This window comes from Carcharodon carcharias, chromosome 10, assembly GCF_017639515.1.
Source record: "Carcharodon carcharias isolate sCarCar2 chromosome 10, sCarCar2.pri, whole genome shotgun sequence".
Classification (NCBI taxonomy): Eukaryota; Metazoa; Chordata; class Chondrichthyes; order Lamniformes; family Lamnidae; genus Carcharodon; species Carcharodon carcharias.
The window spans coordinates 73,874,069-73,901,473 of NC_054476.1; the positions used below are offsets into that span (position 1 = coordinate 73,874,069).

The 27,405-nt window shown below is 40.3% G+C and overlaps 1 protein-coding gene across 17 annotated transcripts in view; it reads right to left on the minus strand.

Annotated features, from left to right (window-relative positions):
• Nucleotides 1-27,405, minus strand: part of atg13 (ATG13 autophagy related 13 homolog (S. cerevisiae)) — an 87,912-nt gene that overhangs the window by 19,785 nt on the left and 40,722 nt on the right. For 10 of the 17 annotated variants that reach the window (XM_041197006.1, XM_041197013.1, XM_041197005.1 and 7 more), the window contains 3 exons: nt 26,312-26,405; nt 23,084-23,182; nt 8,205-8,321 (listed from right to left, as the gene is read on the minus strand). In XM_041197006.1, the coding sequence (XP_041052940.1) occupies nt 8,205-8,321; nt 23,084-23,182; nt 26,312-26,405 (310 nt within the window). The remainder of the gene's footprint in view (nt 1-8,204; nt 8,322-23,083; nt 23,183-26,311; nt 26,406-27,405) is intronic. The other 7 variants (XM_041197017.1, XM_041197015.1, XM_041197019.1 and 4 more) reach the window with 3 other exon arrangements.

Sequence of the window (27,405 nt, forward strand, 5' to 3'; positions counted from 1 at the left end):
TAACTCAGGAACTATACTCAAAACCTTCAACTCTATCCAACTGGGGTGTTGGTTCTTCCAGTTTCTTTCTGGTGACTATATATTTTTTTAAGGACCATAACAATTACTCCACTTTTGCCTGACGTGGACACATGTCGAACTATTGGTTATTTCAAAATGCTTACTTCTTACATTTCATATTCAAGCCACTGTGGCAGACAAGACTTGGAGGTCAAGGAGTCATCTATGCACATATTTATCCACTCCTGCTAAAGAAAAAGTATTTTGGGAAATCTATGTGGTGAATATAACCCATTCTGTATTTAGTTATTTGACATGTGAAATCTTAATTTACATTGACAGGATGCTGTGTAGCGCAAATTGTAAATGGCCATCTCAATTAGCACACAAGTTGTACCATAGGTTTTTACTAAAACTAAACCAGTCACTGCCCTCTGCACTAGCAAGATAGGACTGTTTCAGCTCATTTCAATGAGGACACATTGTGTTACTATTCTGTGGTTTGTACATTCCTTCAATTCCAAATCGCCCAATTTATTAATTTGGTAGAACAACTCAATCATCCTTGATCCAAAACATTCATGAAGTTAGTTTAAAAGTCTAATTCTTTTCAGTCCGTTTTTCATTTACTTATATTATCACAAACTACAGAGAAGACAATATCGCCAGTGACCTGATTCACCATTGGAAGTAAATGTGAATGACATCAGCTGTCAAGGCCCCACCTCTGGAATTCCCTCTTTAAGTGTTGCCACCATCCACCTCTCTTTCCACCTTTTTCTCACTTCTTAAAACCTACCTCTATGACTAGACTTTGGTCATCTGCCCTCATCTCTATGAAACTCGGTATTAAATTTTGTTTGATGGCACTGCATGAAGTGCCTATGTTAAAAGTGCAACATAAATACAAGTTTGTTTTTGTTGTTATGAATAACTAACACAGTAGTGAAAATGCAGCTCCTCTGTTGCTCAAGTGCAAAACTTCGATGTGACTGAGCATTGTATGACACGCTGATTAAGCAGTCATGGGTTCTGTACGCAGGGAATTGAAAGCTTTATTTTCTGTGGAAGAAGAGTTTTCAAAGGGGTAGGATTACAGTGGTACTCACATTTTCTACAGAGGCAGGGGCAGCATGCAACGTGGTGAGCGGTCAACTCTCCCAATAAAAAAAACTATAACAAGGCAATCTTAGCTTCAAAATTATGAATGGTTGCTGATGATGCTTGGAGGGGTTTCAGATATTTAAAAATATTGGATTTTTATTTTGATGCAGGAGGGAGTGACACTGAAGTGAAGTCTATAGTAAAACATTTTTTTTTCTTTTTAAAAAGTAACATGTCAAAACTATGAACTGTGTCCCAGTTCAGTATATTCTCCTTGGAATAGAAGTGAGGAATGCAGTGACAAATGGGGTGAAATGGCATAGATTAGTCTTAGGGGTGCTTTAATTTCTGTTGTGGAACTGAATACTTCTGTTGATGGAATCCAATTCCTAGGGTGTGTCAGCAAGCATTTTAAAATTATTGGTGTGCAACTGAATTTAAGTTGTGCCTAGTAAGAAGCATTCAAACATCAAGACTGCTCCCTGTCTTATGACTACTTTCCATGCTCAGTTCCACCTACAGTTGAGAGTCTATTTTCCCCTTTCTAACCTTCAGCGCACGAAAGCACCGATCTGTTCTGACGTGCACATTTTTTGAGTCGTCATGTTTGGGCACTGCATAGAAACTAGATTTCAAAAAAGTGAGAGACAAAACATATCAAAGGTCAAAATGATCCGTGTGTCTGGTGGTACTTGTGCGTTTGTTGTAGCTACATGGTGGATAACACAAAACATGTTGGTATTACTAGGCTCTAAAGGTGTCAAGGGGTATGGCGTTGAGATAGAGGATTAGCCAAAATCATGCTGAATGGCGGAGCAGGCTCAAAGGTCCAAATGGCCTGCTCCTGTTCCTATTTTCTATGTTTCTCTATTAATTTATTAATAAACAATGAAACCAAATCAAGTATTGAATGTTTCTCATTTTTAATTAAGTTCATTATAATTTTTGAAACTAATAACCACTCAGTAAAAATGTTAACTGAAATTTGTTCTCTCAATGCCACTGCCAAAACATTGTGTCATAGTTTATACTGAACACATCCATACAATTATAACCAGGAATAATATTTGTTAGAATGAACTTCAGATCGTCCTTCTTGAGCTGTTGGCAACACTCCTGAACATGAATGGTTCCAGGCAACTGTGGAGATCAACTTTTGAATTCCCAGGATCCAAACTGCAACACAAGGTGGCCTAAATACTTGCTGCCATTTGTCACAATACCATATTCCCCACTACCACTGGCTGCTGAGTCACCCCTCAACTAACAGAACAATTTGACTTAAAAACAGAGAATGTCAGAGATGCACTGCAGATCAGCCAACATCTTTAAAAGCTTATATAACTGCTTTGGAGCATCCTTTCATCACTAAACTACTTTTCTCTTTCAGATCCAACACACGTGATGCATTTATACCTTCTTTCATATTTAAGCTTCTTGGCTTGAAAGCTTTCTTTATCACAGACTGCAGATTCTATCCCTCTCGACTCTCAACCATTGATTAAAGATAGCTGCTACTAAGCAAGGAGAGGAATGACAAATCTTTATCATCCCCAATAAATTGACTCTTAAATCCAAGTACACTATGAACCACATTAGCTACTAAGTGAAGAATTCATACATAAGGAGGAGCAGGAGTCAGCCGTTTGGCCCTTTGAACCTGCTGCGTCATTCAGTAAGATCATGGCTGATCTTCTATCTGAACTCTGCCTTCTCACACTATCCCCTTATCTCCCGATTTCCTTTTCATCCAAAATCCATCAATCTCTCGAATATGCTCAACAAGTAAGTATCCACAATCCTCTGGGGTAGAGAATACCCTAGTTTTAGACTTAACTAAACCACTGTTAAACACAATGTAAGATTCTTTCATAAGTACTCTTCCCAGGGGCCCCTTCACTACAAAAGTTATTAATTACCCCTGTCTAACTGCACAATACTAGATCTAAAATAGTCTGCTCCCTAGTCCCCTTGACATACTGATTGATAAAACTATCTTGATTGCGTTCCATGAATTTGCATTCCACACTATTACTGTAAATTTGGTTTACCGAGGCTACATGAAGATTAAAGTTCCCCATGATTACTGCATTACCCTTGTTACGTGCATCTTCAATTTCCTGATTTATATGTTGCCAGACATGAATAGGGTCCTATACACTATTCCACTAGTGTTTTCTGTCCCTTGTTTTTGTTAACTCCACCAAACTAATTTTATATTTTAGAACCATAGAACACTACAGCACAGAAAACAGGCCATTCGGCCCTTCTAGTCCGCTAGTCCCATTGACCTGCATCTAGTCCATAACTCTCCAGACCTCTCCCATCCATGTAGCTGTCCAATTTATTCTTAAAACTTAAGAGTGAGCCCGCATTTACTACGTCAGATGGTAGCTCGTTCCACACTCTCACCACTCTATGAGTGAAGAAGTTCCCCCTAAACCTTTCCCCTTTCACCCTAAAACCATGTCCTCTCGTGTTTATCTCTCCTAATCTAAGTGGAAAGAGTCTACTCGCATTTACTCTGTCTATACCCCTCATAATTTTGTAAACTTGTATCATATCTCCCCTCATTCTTCTACGCTCCAAGGAATAAAGTCCTAACCTGTTTAATCTTTCCCTGTAACTCAACTCCTTAAGACCCGGCAACATCCTAGTAAATCTTCTCTGCACACTCTCAATCTTACTGATATCCTTCCTGTAGTTAAGATGACCAGAACTGCACACAATACTCCAAAGTTGGCCTCACCAATGTCTGATACAACCTCACCATAACATCCCAACTCCTATACTCAATACTTTGATTTATGAAGGCCAGTATGCCAAAAGCTTTCTTTACAACCTTGTCTACCTATGACGCCACTTTCAGGGAACTATGTATCTGAACTCCCAGATCCCTTTGTTCCTCCGCACTCCTCAGTGCCCTACCATTTACTGTGTATGTCCTACCTTGGTTTGACCTTCCAAAATGTAACACCTCACACTTTTCCGCATTAAATTCCATCTGCCATTTTCTGGCCCATTTTGATTTCATTAGCTAAGATCCTTTCTCTCGACTGTTTTTAACTCATCCATTATTATAAGGTTACCCCCTCCATCCCACCCCTTTCAATTTGCCTATCTTTTATTTTCAATTTGCCTATCTTTTATTTTAGGATCAGCTGTCATTTAATGTGGAGTTACAAATATAAGACTGTTTTTACAGTGGATTAAGTACTTGAGGGGATTTAAAAGTTTTTAAATGGGTTTTCATGAATGGGAATTTTTTAAAGATATAGTAAAGGCTGAAATAGATATTTTGAACCTTATTTTATTTAATCTCAACATGGCTCCTGAGGTCTGCCATGGAGGATACTGGGTGACTTGGCATGGAGCTTGTGGGCAAAGGATGGTGGCTGGAGGGCATAGGTTGGCACAGAGATTATAAAGGGCCATTGGTTGTGGGTGGGGGCATGAGCTGGTATTAAGTTGGCACAGGGGCTATAAAGGGCAATGGGGGAGGCTAGACGGCATGTTGGCATGGGAGCATGGAGATGGCATCGGGGGTGGGTGGGGTGTGATGGAGCCTCTGTGGCTGCCTCCGATCTGTGTCCAGAGGCAGCAGGCCTGACTCCCTCCTGCACCAACGAAAAGAGAGTCTGAGGGGGCACTTTCGCCCAAGGCTGATGCAGCAAACCAGGAAATTTTCCGACTCACGCTACCTGGCCCTGTGTGTCATTCAAGGATAAACAGTTAACCATGCACATTATATACACAAAGTAACAGCACCTGAAAGGAGACAGAAAGGCAATGGGTATGAAAATCTGAAATATTGCAAATATATATAGTCCAAATGTTAAATAATTGCATAGAAGCACTGAGCATTGATCTGTATATTGCGCTTGTATGCAATCATATTCTTTTGGGCACAAGGCAGTTAAGGGATGCCATGAAAATCAGAACGATTACAATGTTCAAACTAAACTTAATTATTTCAATGTGCTGTGCTCAATAATTTGAAAGAATTATGTGGGTGCACTGGAGAGGAATCATAGCATAAACTGGTGAACACTCATTGTCTACGGTTATTGGTACTGTATTTGCAAATTGTTTTGATGCTATTAAACTAATATTAAAAGATTTACTTAAAGAGAAAGAGAAGTTAAAAACAATACTAGTATGTATCCCACGCTGCTGAATGAGGCAAGGGAGGAGATAGCAGGGGCGCCGGCAATAATTTTCAATACCTCTCTGGCCACAGGAGAGGTGCCAGAGGACTGGAGGACAGCCAATGTAGTAGCGTTATTCAAGAAGGTAGGAAGAGATAAACCAGGGAACTACAGGCCAGTCGGTCTAACCCCAGTGGTGGGGAAACTATTGGAAGCAATTCCGAGGGGCAGAATTAATCTACACTTGGAGAGGCAGGGATTAATCAAGGACAGTTAGCATGGTTTAGTTAATGGGAGGTCATGTCTGACCAATTTGATTTAATTTTTTGAAGAGGTGACCAGGTGTGTAGATGAAGGCAATGCATTTGACGTAGTCTACACTTTTTGATAAGGTCCTGCATGGAAGACTGATAATGAAGTTAAGAGCCCAGGGAATTTGGCAAATTGGATCCAGGATTGGCCGAGTGGCAGGAAGCAGAGGGTAATGGTTGAGGGGTGTTTTTGTGACTGGATGCCTGTGTCCAGTGGGGTTCCACAGGGATCAGTGTCGGGACCCTTGCTGTTTGTGGTATATATAAATGATTTAGACTTGAATGTAGGAGGGTTGATCATTAAGTTTGCGGGTGACATGAAAATTGGTGGGGTGGTAAATAATGAGGAGGATGGCCTTAGATTACAGGAGGAAATAGACAGGCTGGTCAGATGGGCTGATCAGTGGCAAATGGAATTTAATCCGGATAAGTGTGAGGTGATGCACTTAGGCAGGACAAACAAGGCACGGGAATACACGCTGAATGGTAGGACCCTGGGAAGTACCGAGGATCAGTGGGATCTTGGTGTGCAAGTCCACCGGTCCCTTAAGGTAGTAGGACAGGTAGATAAGGTGGTTTAGAAGGCATATGGGATACTTGCCTTTATTAGCCGAGGCACAGAATATAAGAGCAGGGAGGTTATGTTGGAACTGTATAAAACGCTGGTTAGGCCACAGCCAGAGTACTGCGTGCTGTTCTGGCATCCGCATTATAGGAAGGATGTAATTGTACTAGAGAGAGTGCAGAGGAGATTTATCAGGATGTTGCCTGGGCTGGAGAGTTTTAGTGCTGAGGAGAGATTGGCTAGACTGGGATTATTTTCCTTGCAGCAGAGGAGATTGATGGGGGATATGATTGAGGCGTATAAAATTGAGGGGCACAGATAGTGTAGACAGGAAGGAACTTTTCCCCTTGGTGGAGGGACCAATAACCAGGTGGCATAGATTTATGGTAAGGTGCAGGAGATTTATAGGGGATGTGAGGAATAAGTTTGTCACCCAGCGGGTGGTGGGAGTCTGGAACTCACTGCCTGAAAGGGTGGTAGAGGCAGAAACCCTCATAACATTTAAGAAATATTTGGATGTGCACTTGCGATGCCATGGCACACCAGGCTATGGGCCTAGTGCTGGAAAATGGGATTAGAATAGTTAGGTACTTGTTTGACTGGCACAGACTTGATGGGCCGAAGAGCCTTTTTCTGTGTTGTGGACCTCTATGACTCTGAGTACCATTTCATTTAAAGTTCCACTCACAGTATACAGAATATATATTTGGTTATCAAAAGAGATTTAAAAATTTAAATTCATTCCCCCAAGAAAGCTCCAATCTGTGTCTAACTTCCAGCAAGTCTGTGATATTGCTGACAGTGAACCTTACTGGAGAAACCCCATGGAAATCAATGGGGCTGTGACTTTAAATTAGTTCGAAATCCAATCTGGAGTCACTTTGTTCCTAGCTGGGTACTGTGTATTGTGGTTTTAACTGATCTATATTAGTTTCTGGGTCAGTGTGAAATCACGGTCTTACTGATTTCACTTCAGCTATTTTAGGAAACAGACACGCCTATACCTAACATGGCCAGTCTCCATGAGCGTAAGGCATCATACATTTACTCAAAGTCACTGAACTGTACCATACATTTCCCTCTGTTTATTAGTTTTTGTGTAGCAGGAGACGTGATTATAAAGATGTTTCTACTTTTCTTTTCATGCCTGCATTTTGCTAAAATGAATGGAGAAAAAATGGACTCAGTTTTTTTCAATGTACAATGGGGGAATACTTTTATCAGTGGCTATACCAAAGTTAATGCTTGACAATTTTTTTTGTTGCTGTTGGGTGTATACATTATCAAAATCACTAGCCATTGTATTCTTTTAAAATAACTTCTTTCCTCTGTAGAAGACACTAACTTCTGTGTTTATTAGTATCTTTGCACTCTCACTCTACAAAAAGATATTAAACACATAAAAAGGAGCAATAATGTAGTACAGTACAGAAGAAACAATATAGAAGAAACAGTACCATAATTTCACAAAAATAATTTCAAGGGCATCAATGTGTAAAATAAAAAAGCTTTACATGCATTGAGATAAACGTCTGTTGTACTGAGGCCATGGCAAGTTTCTCTAGCCAAGCAAGCAAATTTACAGAATCATACAACACAGGAGGCCATTCAGTCTATGTGCCAGCTCTTTGAAAGCTTTCAGATTCTCTCCACACCCTTGTTATTTCCCATCAGCAATGCAAATTCTTCCTTTTCAAGTATATGTTCAATTTCCTTTTGAAAGTCTGCTTCCATTACCCTTTCAGGCGCTGCATAATTCTCTTTCTTCTGTTTTGCTAATTATCTTAAAAGTTTTTTAAAATGGAATAGGGTCAAGACCATGTTTCCATACAAGTTTGAGTACTTGGTATTTATTTATCATCACTGGAGCAAACAGCAACATGGATCCAACATATCAAGTTTTGTTTACTGCTTTTTAATTGACACAAACAAAGAGCATTGGTCAGGGTTACATTCAATTGTGACTTTTTTCTGTTTTTGAAATTGTGGTACTTTAATATTATAAATTGTATTGGTTAAAGTAAGTCTCTGGATTGAGCAACGTTGAGTTTATTCAAGCATGAATCTTTGATTTACCTGATGTGGATGAGCAGTATTTACACCAGCAGTTAAGGCTGCTGGGCAACAGGCTAGGTCCGCTGAACCACCACCAAGAGTAGCAAAGGGCTGATAGGAAAGGCGTGAGCTGTAGAGCTGGGAGAAGGAAGAAGGGCACAGAAAATAGATACAGATACTAAATAGTAATCAGATTGGTGCAGATGTCTGGAAAAAGAGGGAAACAAAGACATGCATCATCATAAAAGTTATACTTATCGCAAAAGCCACAATAGCACTTATGAAATTTTAGAGTTTTAATTTTGATATTTTAGCTGCTATTCCAAAACTACGTATTACTTATCAAGCTTATCCATGGATTTTATCAAAAACCAGTGTAGTTTTCTCATGCCTATCGTGTCATTCCACCATGTTACCAGCCCTGGCATGACAACTGCAATTCTATCTTCCCTGCTAATCACCCATCCTCTAGTGAAGCCTTGGCTTCATCTCTCTTTAGTTGGTAGAGATAATTGTATGAACAAAATAACTTATCATAACAGACTGAGGCACCAGGAGGTTCACAAGTTCTTGAAGAAAAGCTGAGATGCAATTTTCTCTTCCTTCCAGGAAACTGTGTGACATATGTTCACCTGGCATCTAAACCCATTTCCCAGCCAAAGAGGCATTTTGCCAGAAACCTGGCTTTATTTCATTCCCATGAACAGGTTTCTACCATGCAGATGGGGAGATTGAGAAGATCTGAGTGACTATTGAGCAAAGAAGTTTCGCTGCTGGCTCAGACATCTGGTGAGTCAGAAAGACTTCTAGATGAAGAGACTGTTGTCTGTTAGTTGGGTTCTAGATGATGAATTTGGATTTCTAGCAGACATGCCGCCATCAAAAAAGCAAGTCCTGGGGCAGTCCAGATATTTGCTCAAATCAAAGATTCTGGGACTTCTGATGGTTGACTGAGAGGCTCAAATCTGATCAAGGTCATATGTTAGACTGTTTTCCAGGTTTCTTCCACTCCAGTGGGTCATCTCAATTAGAGACATATCCAAAAAGGAATCACCACCCCCCCACCCCCCCAGTTAGTTAACTAGAAACTTTGAAGCATAATAATCATCACCACTTAATACAGGAGACATTTTGATTGCAATGAAAAAAATGTTTAAGGAACTTAGCTAGTGATGTGTATTTAGTATCTTGTGATTCAGACCAATCCAGGTTGCCCCTTTGATATCTAATGCCACATTTGAGACAGAAGGAAGCATCAATGCCAAGACAGTGGATTTTGTTGAAACATTAAGTCAGAATAATAATCTTCCCCATGCTTCCTCATTAGGGAGGTGGTTGTGAACAGAAAGACTTGTGGGCAGGAACTTGAGCTAATTACTTGAGCATTTTTTTAACTAAAGCTGATAAACTCGCTGCACCAAAGAATGATATCTGGCTGAAGAGCAGCTTGCAGATCCACCATGCCCTAACATCTTTGTCAAAATAATAAAGTTTGACACCAAACAACTATAGATGAACAAGAGCAACCAAGCTCCTCTGCAGCCAAGGTGGCACATGTGATAGCTTCAATAATGTGGATGGAAAAAGAATCATTTCTGATTTTATGAGGATTAGGGAATGTAAATACCAAAAACCCAAGAATCAATCTTTTCAAAATACTTCACTTCCACACTGAAACAGTAATAGTCTATTGCTCCACATCACCTGACAAAAGCAGACAGTACGTCATGCAAATTCTCTGGTATAAGCCTGCCAAATGCACAATCACTTCTTATAGAGAGCACTCAACGATTACAAGTTCTAATTCATCCCGACAAGGTGGTTGGTGGGCGGGGGGGGGGGGGATTTGTTTATTTTACATTGTTTCTAATCAAAGAAAGAAAAACTTGCATTTATATAGCACCTTTCAGGACCACTGAACATCTCAAAGCGCTCTACAGTCAATGAAGTACTTCTGAAGTATTGTCACTGTTGTAATGTAAAAAATGCAGCAGACAGTTTATACACAGCAAGCTCCTACAAATGGCAATGTGGCCATGCCAAGATAAGCGGCTTTTGTGATGATGATTGAGAGATATATATTGGCCATATATTGGAAAACTCTTGTGCTCTTCTTCAAAACAGTGCCATGGGATCTTTTACAAGCCTTTGGGATCTTTTACAAGCCTTGGTTTAACATCTGAAAGACGTCACCTCCGACAATGCAGCACTCCCTCAGTACTGTATTGAATTGACAGTACTCATTTCTGTGCTCATGGCTGGATTGGGGATGGAACCCAGAACCTAGTGACTCAGAGGTGAGAATGCTATCAATGAAGTTGCAGTTGACACACAATACATCTATATTGCTCTATTTATTTCAAGGGACAAGACAGGCGACATAAGGAGGGAAAATACCAGTTATTATTACTAACTTCTGTTGAATAGTTAAAAAATTAAATTATTAAAACACTTTCGGGTGTCAACCTTGGCTCAATGGTAGCATTGTCTCTGATTCAGAAGGTTCAAACCCCATTCCAGAGAATTGAGCATAATCTTGGCTGTTACTGCAGCATTCCTTCAGCACTGCATGGAAATGTCAGGGGTGCCATATTTTGGATGAAATGCAAAGCTGAATCCTCATCAGCCCCTTCAGGTGAACCATAAAAGGTCACACAACAGTATCTGAAGAGAAGCAGAGGAGTTTATCAGGTGTCCTAGCCAATATTTATTCATCAACCAACATCACAAAAAACAAATGATCTGTTCATTAAACCCAGTGCCGTGTGTGGGACATTTCTCTGCACAAATTGAATGCTGCAGTCTCCCAACATTAGAATCTGCACGTCAAAAGTGCTTCATTGGCTAAAAAGCACCATCAGACAGTTAGCAGTCATTAAAGATACCAGATGAATGCAAGTACTTTCAAACATACAGCCAAAAGTTAAGAATTCTACCTTAGAAGACATTGCCTCCTTTGGATTAACAGTTGCTCTATGTTTATATGCCACCTTGGCATTTTTTTGATATTATGGGTGAAGGAAAAGGAAGAAAATTTCAGCTGGAGTCCATGTACCTGGGATAAATTAAGTCCCTACCTCCCAAGTCTCAGGAGAATCTCTACCTGAAGGTGCCAGTTGAAGTGTTAGTAACATGACACCATATGCTCTCACAGTTGCCTTCTCTTATCTCACCAGACATATGTGCAGAGCTTGACCTGCACTGAGCATATAATCAAGATGACCGTGTCCTCTTAAGTTCAGCTCCTTTGCATCATTAGTCCAGAAAGATAACTACTATATTTCTGGAGCCGGTGGTAGGAAACTAACTTAAAACCAAGAACAAATTGGGAAGAAGCAACTGAGTTCTGTTAGGTGAAAAACTCTCGCATTTTGTATTTTGAGCATAGAGAGGCCACGGTATCCATGTTTTTATTTAACAAAGATAGCGGGTGAAGAACAAAAGTCCTTCGTGCCAGCACCAAAGTTGAAGCTGAAATTGAGCAAAACTGGAAATGTGGTAAATCAGGAAGTAGTGACAGGCAACACTAAACACGTATTTTAAAAGCCTGTAGGAGGTAAAAAAAAGATAGATTAGGAAATAATAGTAGGAGAAAGTGCAGCCAGCTTTGATTTCAATATGATAAGAATGTTGAAGAAGAAAGAGAGCTTACAAGATGGCATTTTTGTAGCTTAGAATAAGAGGAAAGAACAGAAGTGTGTCAACTACAATAACGTGGTTTGAATAAAGACAGAAAGGGGTGTGCGAGAGACAGGTTGAAGAGAAAGTACTCATCAGATACTAAGTGTTTTCCTGCATTCTGTTGAGAAGCACAAGAGAAGTGCTGGAACAGCCTGCCCAGATATGGAACAATAATAAAGTATTGGACACCCTCCATCTTTATAAAAAAAAGTTAGGAATTATTTGAAAAAAAGTGTTTAGTACAAAAATATGAAATCAGGCTTCTTGCAAAATGTTTTAATAAAGGAAAATATTTCACTCCATTTAAGGCCAGAAGTCAGTGAGGCCAAGGTGAAGGACCAAGAGTGGAACCATAAATAAGAGTACTAGTACCTTCATTACCACAGTGAAAAACGTGGAGATCATTAAGATGCACTAAGTCATGGCACTATGGTAACATTGCAAGATCATGCAATCTAAAAATAGTTGAATGATGCGGAATCATCAACAAAGGGGTAGATCAAGCTAGATGGCAACAAGAAGTGATCACTGAGGAGGAAACAACAGGAACAGTGCAAAGCCGTAGAGAATCACTGAGTCAAAGATCGAAGATAAACCATCAACTCTGACAAAAATAGAGTGACTAAACGCTGTTACAAATTGGCTGCTGAGAATTATACAAAGGCAGTCTAGAGATGGCTCTGATGGCTTTGGCAAAGCTATTTGAATTGGATTGTTGCTCCATGTTCCCTTGCAACTAATTTAGAAAAACATAATCACAATGATTCTGCATGATGTGCCTAGAGAAGAAATAAAAACAAAATAGACCTAACCTTAAATAAACAGCAAATTTGAAAGTTACAGTCCTTTGCCAAGAAACCAACAGATCCTCTGCGAATATTTTAATTTTGAGGGGTTTGATTGTTTGGGGTGAGGGGGAGTTGGGGGAAAGGGTGGGAAGGATTGTTGGGGGGGGGGGGGGGGGAGCAAAGGAGAGAGGAAAAGCAAGACAGAGCAGAATACAAAAGGATGAACATTTCATGAAAGAGAACCTGGTTCTTTGGAGTTTGTGCAGGCTTTCCAGTACAGATATTCCATAGGGCACCATATTCTGATATTTACTGAGCATAAGATACACACAGGCTGGTCAGATGGGCTGATCAGTGGCAAATGGAATTTAATCCAGATAAGTGTGAGGTGATGCACTTGGGCAGGACAAACAAGGCACAGGAATACAAGATGAATGGTAGGACTCTGGGAAGTACCAAGGATCAGAGGGACCTTGGTGTGCATGTCCACCGTTCCTTTTGGTAGTGGGACAGGTAGTGACGAAGGCATATGGGATACTTGCCTATATTAGCCGAGGCATAGAATATAAGAGCAGGAAGGTTATGCTGGAACTGTATAAAACGCTGGTTCGGCCATAGCTAGCGTATTGCACATAGTTCTGGAATCCACATGATAGGAAGGATGTGATTGCACTAGAGAGTGCGGAGATTTACCAGGATGTGGCCTGGGCTGGAGAGTTTTAGTTATGAGAAGAGATTGGATAGACTGGGGTTATTTTCCCTGGAGCAGAGGAGATTGAGGGTAAAATTATGAGGGGCATAGTTAGGGTAGAAAGGAAGGAACCTTTCCCCTTGGTGGAGGGATCAATAACCAGCGGGCATAGATTTAAGGTAAGGGGCAGGAGGTTTAGAGGGGATGTGAGGAAGAATTTTTTTCACCCAGAGGGTAGTGGGAATCTAGAACTCACTGCCTGAAAGGGTAATAGAAGCAGAAACCCTCAACATTTGCTCGTGATGCCATAGCATACCAGGCTATGGGCCTAGTGCTGGGAAATGGGATTAGAATAGTTAGGTACTTGTTTGACTGGCACAGACTCGGTGGGTCGAAGGGCCTTTTTCTGTGCTGTAGACCTCCATAACTCTAAGAAATAGGAGCAGCAGTAGATCATACAGACCTTGAGCCTGCTCCACTATTCAGTAAGCTCATGGCTGATCTTTGACTTCACCTTCACTTTGCCGCCAACTCCCCGTACCCTTTAATTCTCTGAGACACCAAAAATTATTCTCTCAGTCTTAAATATACTCAATGATGGAGCATCAAAGCCCTCTGGGGTAGAGAATTCCAAAAGGCTCACCACTCTGAATGGAGAAATTTTTCCCTCATCTTAGCCCCTTATCCTGAGATTATGCCCCCTGTTCTAGATTCGCCAACCAGGGAAAGCAATCTCTCAGTGCTTACCCTCTCAACCAGCTCAGAATGTTGCATGGCTGTTTGAGATCTGGTGAACTTTTGCTGTACTGTCTTCAATTAAAGTTTTTCCTTCCTTAAAAATGGCAACCAAAACTACACAATGTTCCAGATGTGGTCTCATCAAAGACAAAAACAATTGTAGCAAGATGTCCTTATTCTTGTACTCCAATCCCCTTGCAATAAAGGCCGACATGCCATTTGCCTTCCTGACTGCTTGCTGTACCAGCATGCTAATTTTCTGGGTGTACTCGTAAGTCCCACTGAATAACATTTACAAGTTTCAGGCCTTTCCAAAACTTCCTGCTTTTTTTTATTCTTATGATTAAAGTGAATAACCTCATTCTTCGCCAAGTTATACTCCATCTGCCATTATATTGCTCACTAACCTAAGCAATCTCTTTGCTGCTTTTGTGACCTCCTCAAAACTTGCATTCCCACCTAGCTTTGTATCTTTAGCAAACTTAATTACATTACTCTGTCTCTTCACCTAAGTCATTAATATAGATTGTAAATAGCTGAGGCCCCAGCACTGATCCTTGCAACACTTCACCAGTTACAGCCTGCCAACTTAAAAATGCCTCATTTACTCCTACTTATTGCTTCCTGTCTGTTAGCCAAGCTTCTAACCATACTAATATATTACCCCCAGTTCCATGAGCTCCTTTCTTGTGCATTAACCTTTCGTGTGGCACATTATCAAATGTCTCTTGGAAATCCAAATCTCCTGGTCCCATTTATCTAGTTACTATTAGTTACATCCTCAAAAAAACTCAAATTTGCCAAACAACTTCCCTTTTGTAAAACCATGCTGATTTAGAAAATCATAATATGATCAGACAAAGTGCATTGTTCAGACTTCATTAATAATAGATTGAAATAATTTCCCGACGACGTCAGGCTAAGTTGCCTGTGGTTTCCTGTTTTCTCTTCTTCTTTTCTTGAATTAACTTAAAATATTAAATTGATTTGTTCGATGAATTTATTTTCAGCATTGTTTCTTGGTTGTGAAATAACTAGTTTGTCCATAAATTTACATGTGTGACGCAGACAAACCTCTGGATTTAAGATCCACTCTTTCATCCATTTTACATATTTTGAAGCAGTAAACATTTCTTTTTGTAAAAATATTGTCCAATGGATTACCAAATTAATAGTTTAACCATAGAAACAGTCTATTAAACCAAACAAATATATATGGAGGGCGTCATATCCTGCTCTTTTTACCTCACATTTGATCTGTTGCCAAGATTGTATTCTTCCTTCTTCTGAACATTGCTAAAATGCACCCTACTGTTCTCCCTCGTGAAAATATTCCTAAACTATGCCTTCATTGCATCAAAAATTAATTTCCCTCCTTATTGGCCTCACCTCCTTAACAATAAATAAGCTACAGTCATTCAAAAACTCTTATTCAATCTGCTCTCACAAACCCATAAATTTGGGCCCCATCATATTCCATTATCTCCCTGCTCAAGTATCTCAATTTCCAAATTCTTAATTAATAAAATCCTCACTGTCTGATTCTACATTTACAACACCATTGATGCTCAATGGTTTTCTGAACCCTGCATATCGTGTGGCCACCATTCATTAAGAACGCAGTTGGATAATTACACATACTGCAATGACTGGCTGTTCACATATGATACATCTTGACTCTCCACCATCTACAAGGCACAAGTCAGGAGAATGGTGGAACACTATTTGCCAGAATGCATGTAGTTGCAACAAAGGCCACATTATCTGGACCCCATCCGCTGGGTTAAAGATCCATTTCCTCCTGCTGGGTTCCATATGATATGAAAAGAAATCCAGAAGAACATTATTTGTTTGCCATTTTTAAAATGGACTTTCTGCTGAACCAAAAAAGATGGCTGCTACAAGTCACATGATCACAAGGTTGGCCTTTCGGTCTGAGAGCCACTACCAGGAGTTACAAGAACAACAGAATTATTTTCTCAGCTGGTGGCATTTCGCACCTCATTTTACAGAATCCTTGTAATCAGGAAACCAGCAGACACGCACATTGAAAATCATTATGCTTGCAGAGCTGTAACAGACTCATTTAATACCTGGGACTGTCCAGGCCCATTTTAAAAAGAAGCTAAAGGGACATCATTTGCATCTGATAAGCTGCACCTTGCTAGCGAAGTCACTGTGTCTGCCTAGATAATGGCTTCCCAGGGACAATATCAGCTCTGCTATCAAAGCCAGTTCCAGACACTTGATAAACATCCCTTTAGGTAGTCACTGTGGAGCAAGAAGGCCACATGACTTGAGTGACCATTCTGAAATCTTTATATGCCTTTGAGAACTGAGAAATCCCCAGTCTGGCGTTTTAACTTCAACTGGAAAGGATTGCAGCCACCTGGCTGAGCAAGCAGCCGACTACCATCTCTCAGCTCCTTCAAGCCTGTCTCTACTGGATGATTTCCTAACATTGCCTGCAGAACTGAACCAGTCTCTGTGTACTTACTTCATCTGCAGTGTCCACATCGACTGCAAAGCGAACCCTACAATTCCTGTCTTTAGCCAGCTGAACTCATACTCTTACGTGAAATTATTCCTCATTGGACTCTCACTCTGGAAACCATGTGAACTAATATTAATTTCTGTGGTCCTTGTGCTGCTAATATCTATAGTGGTAAAACTCCTTTTTCTATCTCCTCCTCCCTTTGTGTGTGTACGTGTGTGTTTTTGTGTGTGTAGTGGGAAGTTGTGAACACTTCTCCCCAGTGTTTTGAATGTGACCTTCTGACTAACCTTCTGAGTTAATCATAACACGGGTTTGCTGCGGGTTATTAGTAAATTGGATCACACAAAACCTAGGGTTTGGGAAAGCACACCACTGCATACTTTAAAAATAATTCAAAACGCCTGCTTACAGGCAGGTGGAGAGAGGAAATCAATGCAGTTTGCCTATCTCTCTCCTGTCTGTAACACTCCAGAATTGGTATTCTATGGATGCAGTGTGCGCTATCTAAAGGATGCAATGCTGTAACCAGTCAAGATTTCTTTGGTAACACCTTCCAAAGTTACAATCTTCACAACCTAGAAGGACAATGGAAGTAGGTACATGGGAACATTATCATCTCCAAGACACTCACTATTACAACTTGAATATATACCGGGTGAGTTTCTTTACACGTGGCAAGTAGTTGCAACTGGGTCTAGAACAAGAGGTCACAATCTCAGGATATGGAGTATGCCATTTAGGACTGAGATGAGGAGAAACTTCTTCACTCAGAGGGTGGTGAACCTATGGAATTTTCAACCTCAGAAGGCTGTGGAGGTCAAGTCAATGAATACATTTAAGAAGGAAATAGATAGATTTCTAGACTCTAAAGGCATCATGGGGTATGGGGAGAGAGGAGTACGGCGCTGAGATAGAGGATCAGCCACAATCATACTGAATGGTGGAGCAGGCTCGAAGGGCTGAATGACCTACTCCTGCTTCTATTTTCTATGTTTAATGCATTATTTTTCAATGTCATTGGCCTCAAGAATAGTGCAGACATTTCAAACTGATGAGTCTCATCATACATCCTATGTCTGGACATCCAGTTTTTAAACATACAGCCTTTTTCATCCTTAAATGTTTCCATTTTATTTTTCTTTCAGTATTGACTGTCTACACTGGCAACGAGGATTGAGAGAGACTAGACTCTCAACTGACACATGGGCCTGGATTTTTGGGCTCATGAAAATTCCGGGCTCGACCTGCCTGTCTCAGGAGAACGCAACTGCAAAAGTAAGATCTTCATTGCTAGAGGCAGGGGTGGGCTGAAATCGAGCCTGACCTGGGAAAGAGCTCGGAGGCAGACACACAGGCTGCTGGCCTGGGCACGGAGGTGGGATGTTTAAATGGCCAGCCTCGGTGTTGTATGACTTTGCACCAGTTAAAATTAAAACACAAAGGTCCTCTTACCCTCACAGCCCCTCATCCCATCCATACCACTTCATGCCCCCCATGCCAGGCTACACCCCCACAACCAACCCCCATGGTGCCTCATGTACCCAATGCCAAGCTATGGCTCTCCATCCTCTGTGGCCCCTCATGCCAACCTATGTTCCCTATTCACCCCATGGCTCCTCATACCCCCTATGCCAAGCTCAGATGCCACACACACCCCATGACCCCTCAGGCCCCCTATGCCAAGTTATGATGCCACCAATGCCCCATGGCCTCTCATGCCCATGCCAAGCTATGATGCCACCCACATGCCATAGCCCCTCAGGCCCTCTATGCTAAGTTATGGCACTTCCGTACCCATTTGACCACTGTACACTGTATAGAACCAATCAGCCCTATAGTGACAATAGGATGTCTAAAAAACTTTCCATTATGTTAAAAAAGTCCTTTCACTATAGCCCAATAAAAGTGTCAATCATCCAAACTCTTTAAAGGATCAATAGTACAAATTGCACTCTTAAAAGACCCTCTTGAAAATCTCTCAGCCCTGGAGCGGGATCGCAAATCCAGAAATCGGGACCTGCCTGCCATTTTTAAGGGGCTCCTGAGTCATTCCGACTTGACAAAAATCCAGGCCATGGTAGAAAATTGACTTTTCCAAAATCATTATTGCCTCCATTGTAAGCCTTCAATTTGAGCCACTGTTATCATGTCTGAAATTTTGCAAATAACCAAATATACCTCAATTTCAAGTTGTCTGAATATCTGCAGGTGCTGTCATGTCAATGAAAGGATACAATTTACTTGATAGCAATTAATTATCTTAGTGCCAGGGGAGTAAGATATTCCCACAACTATGTATGTTTAACAGCTTGCAAGCAACAGCTTATTCAGTTTAAAGCAAAGTTAAAACATAGTTTTTATTCCTTAATGTACCAAACAATATATGTTCTGGATTGGTCCAACCTATGTAAGTGGGTTAAAAAAATCTTTAATCACTGATTTACCATCAGCCTGCCATTATTAATAAAAACCTAAAAATGTGATATGTATTAATTCACAAATTGTTCCTCTTGATAGTCTTTTAATATAACATGAAAAGACTTTCAGTTCACAAAGTTAGCAGGTGTATACAAGCCAAAATTTATGAGGTATGACTAACAGACAGATGAAATACTAATTCTAATGTACAGTTAACTAGGGCAAATGACTGAGTATGGCTGTGTGTGGTGTAATCACATATTTACTTGTACACGCATTCAAAATTCTTTTGCAGAATTATAAAGGTTAACACGGGTTGCTTTCTGAATGGATATTGAAAGGTTTTTTAAGCAAATACAACCAGCAGCCAACTGCCACCTTTTCATTTTCAAAAGACCTGTTCAAATACCAACTGGGAGGTAGTACAAAAGATTGCTCTGGATACACACAGAGAAATATGTCTTTATATCAAGGCCTGAATAAGCTCGACAGCTTGTGTTGGAAGGCCTTTTAAAATTTCATTGATCTTTGCAGCCAGGATGTACACAATTTAGGCCATAGGAAATCAGGACAGATGCATTGAAACAGGGAAACGTAATTACATAAAAAGTGACTTAGAAGAAATGTAAAGTGCACAACACAAGATTTTACATTATTTTTATGGCCACCATTTCTGCCCAATGAAATTATCCCGATTCATTTTGCCCAGCTAATTAGACTGGTTGGAGATGTGCTTATGCGCTTCTGCAATTTCTTCCTACAGCTAGAATTTGAATGCTGAATGGCAGATGCCTGCATAAGTCTACCTTATTTTCCCTGCTTGCAAGTGGAGAAGTGCCTCACATTCTTATAAAGGGCATGACTAATGTGACTTCAGTCTTACTTGATTGTTTCCCTCCATGTGTCCCTTTCCCTATTTCATTGGGTGTCAGTCACAATGACTTTGTTATTCAACATGGAGATCTAATCCCTGCATCAGTGGCATTTAAACAGAGATCATCCCCTGGGATTTCAAATTCTTTTGAGCTGAAAGAGGTATGAAAATACCTTGAAAAAGTAAATTGGATTTTTTTAAAAAATACCCATTTTCATGCTATTTAAAATAACTCTTGCAAAATGGGCATTATCTTCCCCATTCAACACAAGATTACTGCTATATTCTAAACATGTTGCTTTGATGTCACTTCATATATAGACAGTGGGGAAAAAAATATTTTGTATAGGTCTTCCAAATCCTGTCTCAACTAATGTCACTAAAAATATTGGCAACAGGGCATTTCAACACTATATTTGAGATTTATCTGTCAGAGATGCAGCTCTCTCAAGTCTTAATAGCAACCAGAGAAACTTTTTTAAAATATAAAATTCACATTAATTGTGTATAATTACAATGGCGTTGGATTCTACAGATGGTAATCCATGTAATTTGGTCATGTGAGCTTTGGAATTTATTCAACTGTTGGGAGCACATTACAATGAATACATCTCTTCTCGCCTAATATACACATGCCCACTTCCCACTGAGGCTGCTGGATGGTAATCTGAAGCAAGAACCTTGGCTGATTTATGTCTCTCTAGTCTAGGGACACTGGGACAATTGTAGCCTTCCACTGCTTCCCTGACTCAGATTGGCTTAGTTCAGTTCAAGGAAGAAACCGGATTCAGTTATGCACCGCACAGGCTACTGAACTATATAGAACTAGTAAGTAAGATGCAGAAGGAAGATGGTTAATTCAACTTATCGGATAATTCAAACTTCACCGAATGCCCACAAATGACATCATAGGTGAATCGGACAAAGGCAAACTATTCTTCCTTGTCCTTCTTGACCCATCTGCAGCCTCTGACATGGCTAATCAAATCATCCTCCTCTTAACACCTCTCCACTGTCATCCAGCTGGGTGAGACTGCACTTGCCTGGTTTCATTCTTATCTATCTAGCCAGAGACACCCGCAGTGGTTTCTCTTCCCAATCCAGCACAGTTCCCTCTGGTGCCCTCCCCAAGAATCTATCTTTGTCCCCCTCCTATTTCTCATCTACTCGTTGCCCCTCAGCAACATCATCCAAAAGCATCTCAGCTTCCACATGGATTCAGAAGACATCCAGCTCTATGTCAATGCCACCTTTCTCAACTGTTTTTCTAACTTGTCAGGTTATTTGGTTTCAGTCTTTATATCAAAAATGACTGTTTATTGGTGGGCTGAAGCCACAGGATAAGTTTTTAAAAGTCTCAAGTGAGTCTCGAAATGATTGAATGTTTAAATAACTACACCTGACAATTTACAAAGCTATCAGAATGGAGATAACTATTTCCTTTTATAAAGCAAGAAAATCTGTGTGTGTGTGTGTCTTTTACAGTCACAGCACTTAACCAATTAAACACTGACTTCGTAAGCAAATTCTCTTTTAAAACATTTGTTGTGGTCAACAAAGAAATGGAAAGAAAAGGGAGATATTCTACCACTTCTTACCTGAGCGTGATAATATTTAATTGGAGGAAATTTCTGCTCTGCATGTCCAGCTGGATGTTGGACAAACAATCTAACAATTTAGAAACAGTAGAATGATTGTGCCTGCCACCAACTTCCACTCCCCAGCCACAAACTGCTTCCCTCTCTTTGGCAACTGTCTGCTGCTGAATCAGATTGTTCACAATCTTGTTGACCCCAATATGAGCTTTCAACCACACACATCCACACCATTACTAAAGATCACCTATTTCCACCTCCATAACATCACTGAACTCAGCCTTGCTTCAACTCATTGGCTGCTAATTCCACATTCAAGTCTTTGTTACCTCTAGACTTGAATATTCTAACGCACTCCTGGCTGTCTGTGTTCACTGACCTACACTGGCTCCTATTTAAGCAATATCTCAATTTGAAAATTCTCAATCAGTTTTTTCAATGCCTCCATGGCCTCTATCCTCCATCTGTAAACTCCTCCTGCCCCACAATGCTTAGAAACACTTGTGTTCCTAATTCTGGCCTCATGGGCATCCCCCAATTTTAACTACTCACCATTAATGCCTTTAGCAGCCTCTGTCCACTGTTAATCCCTCATCTAGGTCTCCTTAAAACCTGTCCTTTTTACCAAGCTTTTGGTTATCTGCTCTAATATCTCCTTATGTGGCTTGATATTGTATTTTGTCTTGTAATGCTCCTGTAAAGTGCCTTGGGACATTTTATTAGTTTAATAGTGCTATACAAATATTTGTTGTTGTTGTTGTTGTTATTTTCATAGTTTAATTCAAATTAATGCATAAATCAAAATTTTTAACCAAATAAAAGTATTTTAAATTATCAGGAATAGACCCATTACAAATTTACTGTAAAACATGGCTCATGAATCATACCATCAGAACAGTTCTTAAGATCCCTAGTATAGGGGAGCTCTATGGTATTGCTTTCTTATTTTAACTAAGCAACAGTCAGAAACATATGAAGGGAGCTAGAAAGTCTAAGGAGCACTTTTTGTTCCAAGTACTAGCAGTTTTATAATGGTGAAAAAAGTATCACAAAAAAGTATTTCACTTCTGTTTTTATAAGACTGAATGTTGTGATCTGCATGGAGACCTGCCTGGTCAGGTCTCCCGCAGATATTTTCATCTTTGCTAGCTCACTTTGTGGCATCACATGGATGGGTGCAGATCACCTTTACTTGGCTGTCTGCAAGGGTATCCAGGCTTTGGCTGGGGTGAAAGTCGAGCTGATGATGTCGGTAAACCATATTATCAACTGACAGTCATGGGTCTTCCTCAAGTTAATCAAGACACTGCAGGAAACCTCCAAGTCGGTAATATTAAAGGTTACACAAGCATAAAGATAGAATAAAACTATAAAACTGATAAAATTGGGTGGTGGGGGGTAGGCAGCATGTGGGGTTGGGGTCACCCTGCAGTTCACAAGAGGTCTTTTCATAGCAAAAATACCTTGGAATAAAAATAACTCCACCAGTATTTCTGTTCCCTTTAAGTCAGGAAAAGGGGCCAAGAAATAATTCAAGTTTTGCTGCCTGAACAATTTCTTGTTTGGCTTCAAACAAAATGTGGTCGGTTATTTGCAATTGGTTTCTGTTGTAACTCACTTGATGCGTAAAGGTCAAGCCTAGCAGGGGGACCTTCAGAGTGTCCATCACCACTGGCCTGGGAGTCTGAAAATGTGTCTTACTAACAGTAAACACACACTATACACAGACATACAAAAAAGAGAAAGAGAAAAAGAAAAAGGAAAACAGAACTTAGAGAGGAAAATAAGAGTTATGCATCGAAATCTCAACTTTGAATCGAGTTAACATTATTTGAGAAAAGACATTTCAAGACATATTTCTGAAGGCCAGACTGGTAGTCATCTAAACTGGCAATGAAAGTACCCTGGTGATAAAGCTAAGAGCTATATTGAACATACCCACAATCTTATCCATTTGATCTAATTTTGGTGGCTAATTCAAAGCTCCAACTAGCTGCTTAAGGGTTTGAGTTCCAAAGCAACGGTATCTCAGATTTTAAACTTCCAAATTTTGAATGACTGCCCTGCAATATTCTTCTTGGGGGTCTTGATTCACAGGTCTATAATTCCATGGGTACCAATCACCGAGGGTCCCCAATTCAGGTGGGAACCTAGACAGTGAGATTGCCCAGCCGAGCTCAACGCTCCTGGGTAATGGTCAGCAGCAAGAGCCTTGACCAGTTTCTTCTCCTTGCATGCGATCCAAGGCTGACTGCAGCAGCCCTTCATCAACAAAACTCAGGTCAGCTTACTGAGTAGACGCCAGGGGAGATTCTTATCTGTACAGATGAACTGCATATTGACCTTGATTTTAACCTCCCCCTCACCCACCCTAAAGGTTATGAAAGAGTTTGGCGTAGAGGAATTTAAAATATCAGGATCAAGGGACTGGACACCATTTCTGCCCCATTAAATTTTGAAGTGCAGGAATCAGGCTATGGATGAGTTCCTGCAAAAGACAGATGGGGGACCTAACTACCATTGTCTGATGATGTGGTCTGCAACATGACTTAAAGCAAGGGGAGGGGGGCCCTAAGCTGTGGGTTTCCCAGCTGATGAACTAAGATGGAAGCTCCCCAAAGTTAATGACTCATCTAGTAGCCCTTGCTGACCAAGAGATGCCAGAGTGCTCCCCCTGATGTCTTGAAGGAAGCCATCAGCTTCGCACAGCATTGTGCACCAGCCTCCCCTCTACCACTCCTGATCTTCAGCTCCACTCACCTTCCTGACTGGAACTGGTAACAAGGCTCTGGTTGGCAACCTTCAATCTCACATCACCTTCCCACAGCCTGTTGACCACCTCCCACTCCCTGATTGCTGACTGAAGCTTCCTTCCCAGTCCCAAAGTGCACCCCCACCCCCTTCCTGACACCCCATGCTTCCTGATAGTCGACTGGAGCTTCCCTTCTAATGCTAGATACTGTCCCCCAGAGGCCCGGAGCTGTGGTCTCCTTCAAAATTGTCTCCTTCTACCCAAGGGCCAGGTTATCCATCTCCCTGGCTTTGTTGAGTACTTCAGCTATTTTTGGTCTCCCCCATTCATTCTCCGCCTCCCCATTAACATCAGGACATTGTGTTTGCCAAATGATTCTTTGGTGACCTACCAAATTTCAGCTGAATTTCGGGTTACCTGTATCTTTTAGCAGTGATAAATGCAGGTTTGGTTTAGAATTTAATTTAATGCCCTGTTTATATTACAAATAATTTTACCAAATATCTTTAAAATGCCATAGCTATCCAGTTTAAACTGAAGGGTGAACTTAGCAAAAGTGGAAGTGTGCACATGCAGTTGCTCAAAAGTCACATCTGCATTTCCCTCATCTAGGCTGGAAATCCTCCCCATGTCAGGCAGAATTTACACATACCAGCAGGGTCAAAAGTGCACTGTTAGCTCCTGTAGAAAGGCTGACTGCACAGTCTGCCTGCAATCAGGATCAAAATGTTCGGATGTAGCCATTTGCCTTTCCTGTCTAGGGCCACTAGTGGTAACAAGTGAAACCATCTCCAGAGGAGGGTTTTCAATGCCTCCAATGGCACTAGCACAATAAACTTAGGGTTGCACTTAAAGGCCATTTAACTCTGAAGAACGGATGTAAAATAGCTAACTTAAAAAAAGACTTTGATTTATATAATTTACACGGATGTACGTAATACCTTTTATTAAGTTCCTTACAGGTCATGCCACTGAGCCCAGGTTATCACTTCGGTACACAGTTTAGCAACCCCAGTATGATCATCTAACTTGCAACTGCAGTCACAAATAATACATTAATACTGTGCATGTGATAAAAGTACAAATTGTTTACCAAGCGATAAAGGTGGCATTATGAAGTACTTTATACACAACTTGTTTGAAGATAACTGCCATTTTGCCTGCTTCAATATTAAACCATTTCAGTCTGTCCCAAATCTTCCATTATTTTCTTTAAAATTGGACAATCAGTGGCTCTAAATATTTGTGAATGCCTTGATGTGATCGCTAGATTTGATGTTCTACATCAAATTGTTTTACTTAATTAGATTTAATTGTTCAGGGATTTGTATTAATTTCTCTGATCCATCTCCAGTTTTGGAATGAGGATGGGAAATTTGTGTAGCAGCTTGTTTGATGCAGCAGAGTACCATGAAGTAATGTTGGGAGCTCAGAGGTTATAGGACATTTATTTTATTTATAAGACTGTATGTTAACATACCCTCTGCCCAGTTACACATACAGATATAGTGATGTAGGTTGTGAAAATATCAGTGAATGAGTCTGTGTGTGCAATGCATGTCATATATATCATAAATATGCTAATAATATTGGATATGCATACGACTGACAAAAGTATTTAGAAGGTATGTGTGTACAATGAGCTATGCTAAATTGAGCTTGGTTTTAGATTCAGCAAAGATTCTTACATATGCATTTACAGGCATAGCATTGCAAAAATCCCTTGTGTAAGCTTTAATAATAAGTCCCCACACCATTTTTATGAAGCATTGTATAGAGTTGTGCAGGATTTTCAGCTAATCAGATTACAGATCTAGAAACCCCCATCCCTTCAAACAATCATGATGCACCAATCACTGCTCACAAGCAGTCACAGGAGGAGGCATCATATAGGGCACAATTCCTGTATGTCGCTATAAGTAAAGACCTATGGATCAGACACCTCAAGTTATTACAACTAATTTTGGTTGTTTAAATTTTTATCTATTCCTTAAAAGTACTGTATAAGACTAGCATTATGACATGCTAGAAATAGACTGGGCTAGAATTTCAATAATCAATCATTAACAGGATAGCATGTTTTCTGTTTCTTACCTGCGAGGGAGGAGAAGTAGAGAAAGAAGTGGTGCACACTTCCTGGGAGTCTTCTACAGAAGGAAAAGCACCTGCATCATCTTCACCAGTTGCCCTGCAGAAACCATCAATGAACATTTTGATTGGATTTATGCATGTTTTCACTGTCAAAAACTACTTAGTGAAGATAAACACATTTGCAACCATACTGTACTATGAAATTGAAGTATTTAAGCATTGATAATAAACTTCATGGCTATCCAATTCCTTGGTAATGAGCATGTTTTTCTAGCCCAGTTCTCACTTCAAAGCTTTGATGAGCTATGCAAGCATCCAAAGTTACAAGTAGTCACAGTGGAATTAACATAGCTAGGGGTCCTAGAATTCTGTGGTAAGCTTAACCAAATTCTCCAGCATGAAAATGCAAACCCTGCAGCAAGTCTCTTCAGTTTTAGGGAAACATCTCAATTTCACATTTTTAGATTATCTGAACAGAATTCAGTATTTTATTTTAAACTGTTTAAAACTAGTTTAGTCTCCCTCGCATCTGGTTTCCCATTGCATTTCTCAGCTGATAATAGTTATTGGTGTTGCTTAACATCTAGATGTCTAAGCTGAGTTTTTACTTAGTCAGATGAGACAGCTGTATTTGAAGTATAATCTAGCCCAAGTAATGGCTTTTCAATTTGTAAACTGGTATTTCAAACATATTTCTCAGTTAATGATCAGAGCCTACATATTAAAAGGTACTGTTCAAATTAAGTTTTCCCATATTGAATTTGAGTTTTAAAAATATTATACTGATCTCATAGTATGTTTGGTGTGATGGAGAGCAGCACTTCTTGTTGACAGACAGATGTAACACCAATTGGTTGCTGCGCTTAATCACATTTGCTTAGCTCACTGCCACATTAAACAAGCTAAGAAATGATTAAAAGTTTAGAAACAGTTTATCATATGACCAAAGATTGTTACAAAATGCCATCTAGTTCACTGTCACCTGCCACCCTTACCTGTCGCAGTCTACGTGGTTGATTCTTCATGCCCTCTGAAGTGATTTAGTAAGCCACTCTGTTACCACCATGAAGAAGACAGCCTACCACCTTGTCAGAGAA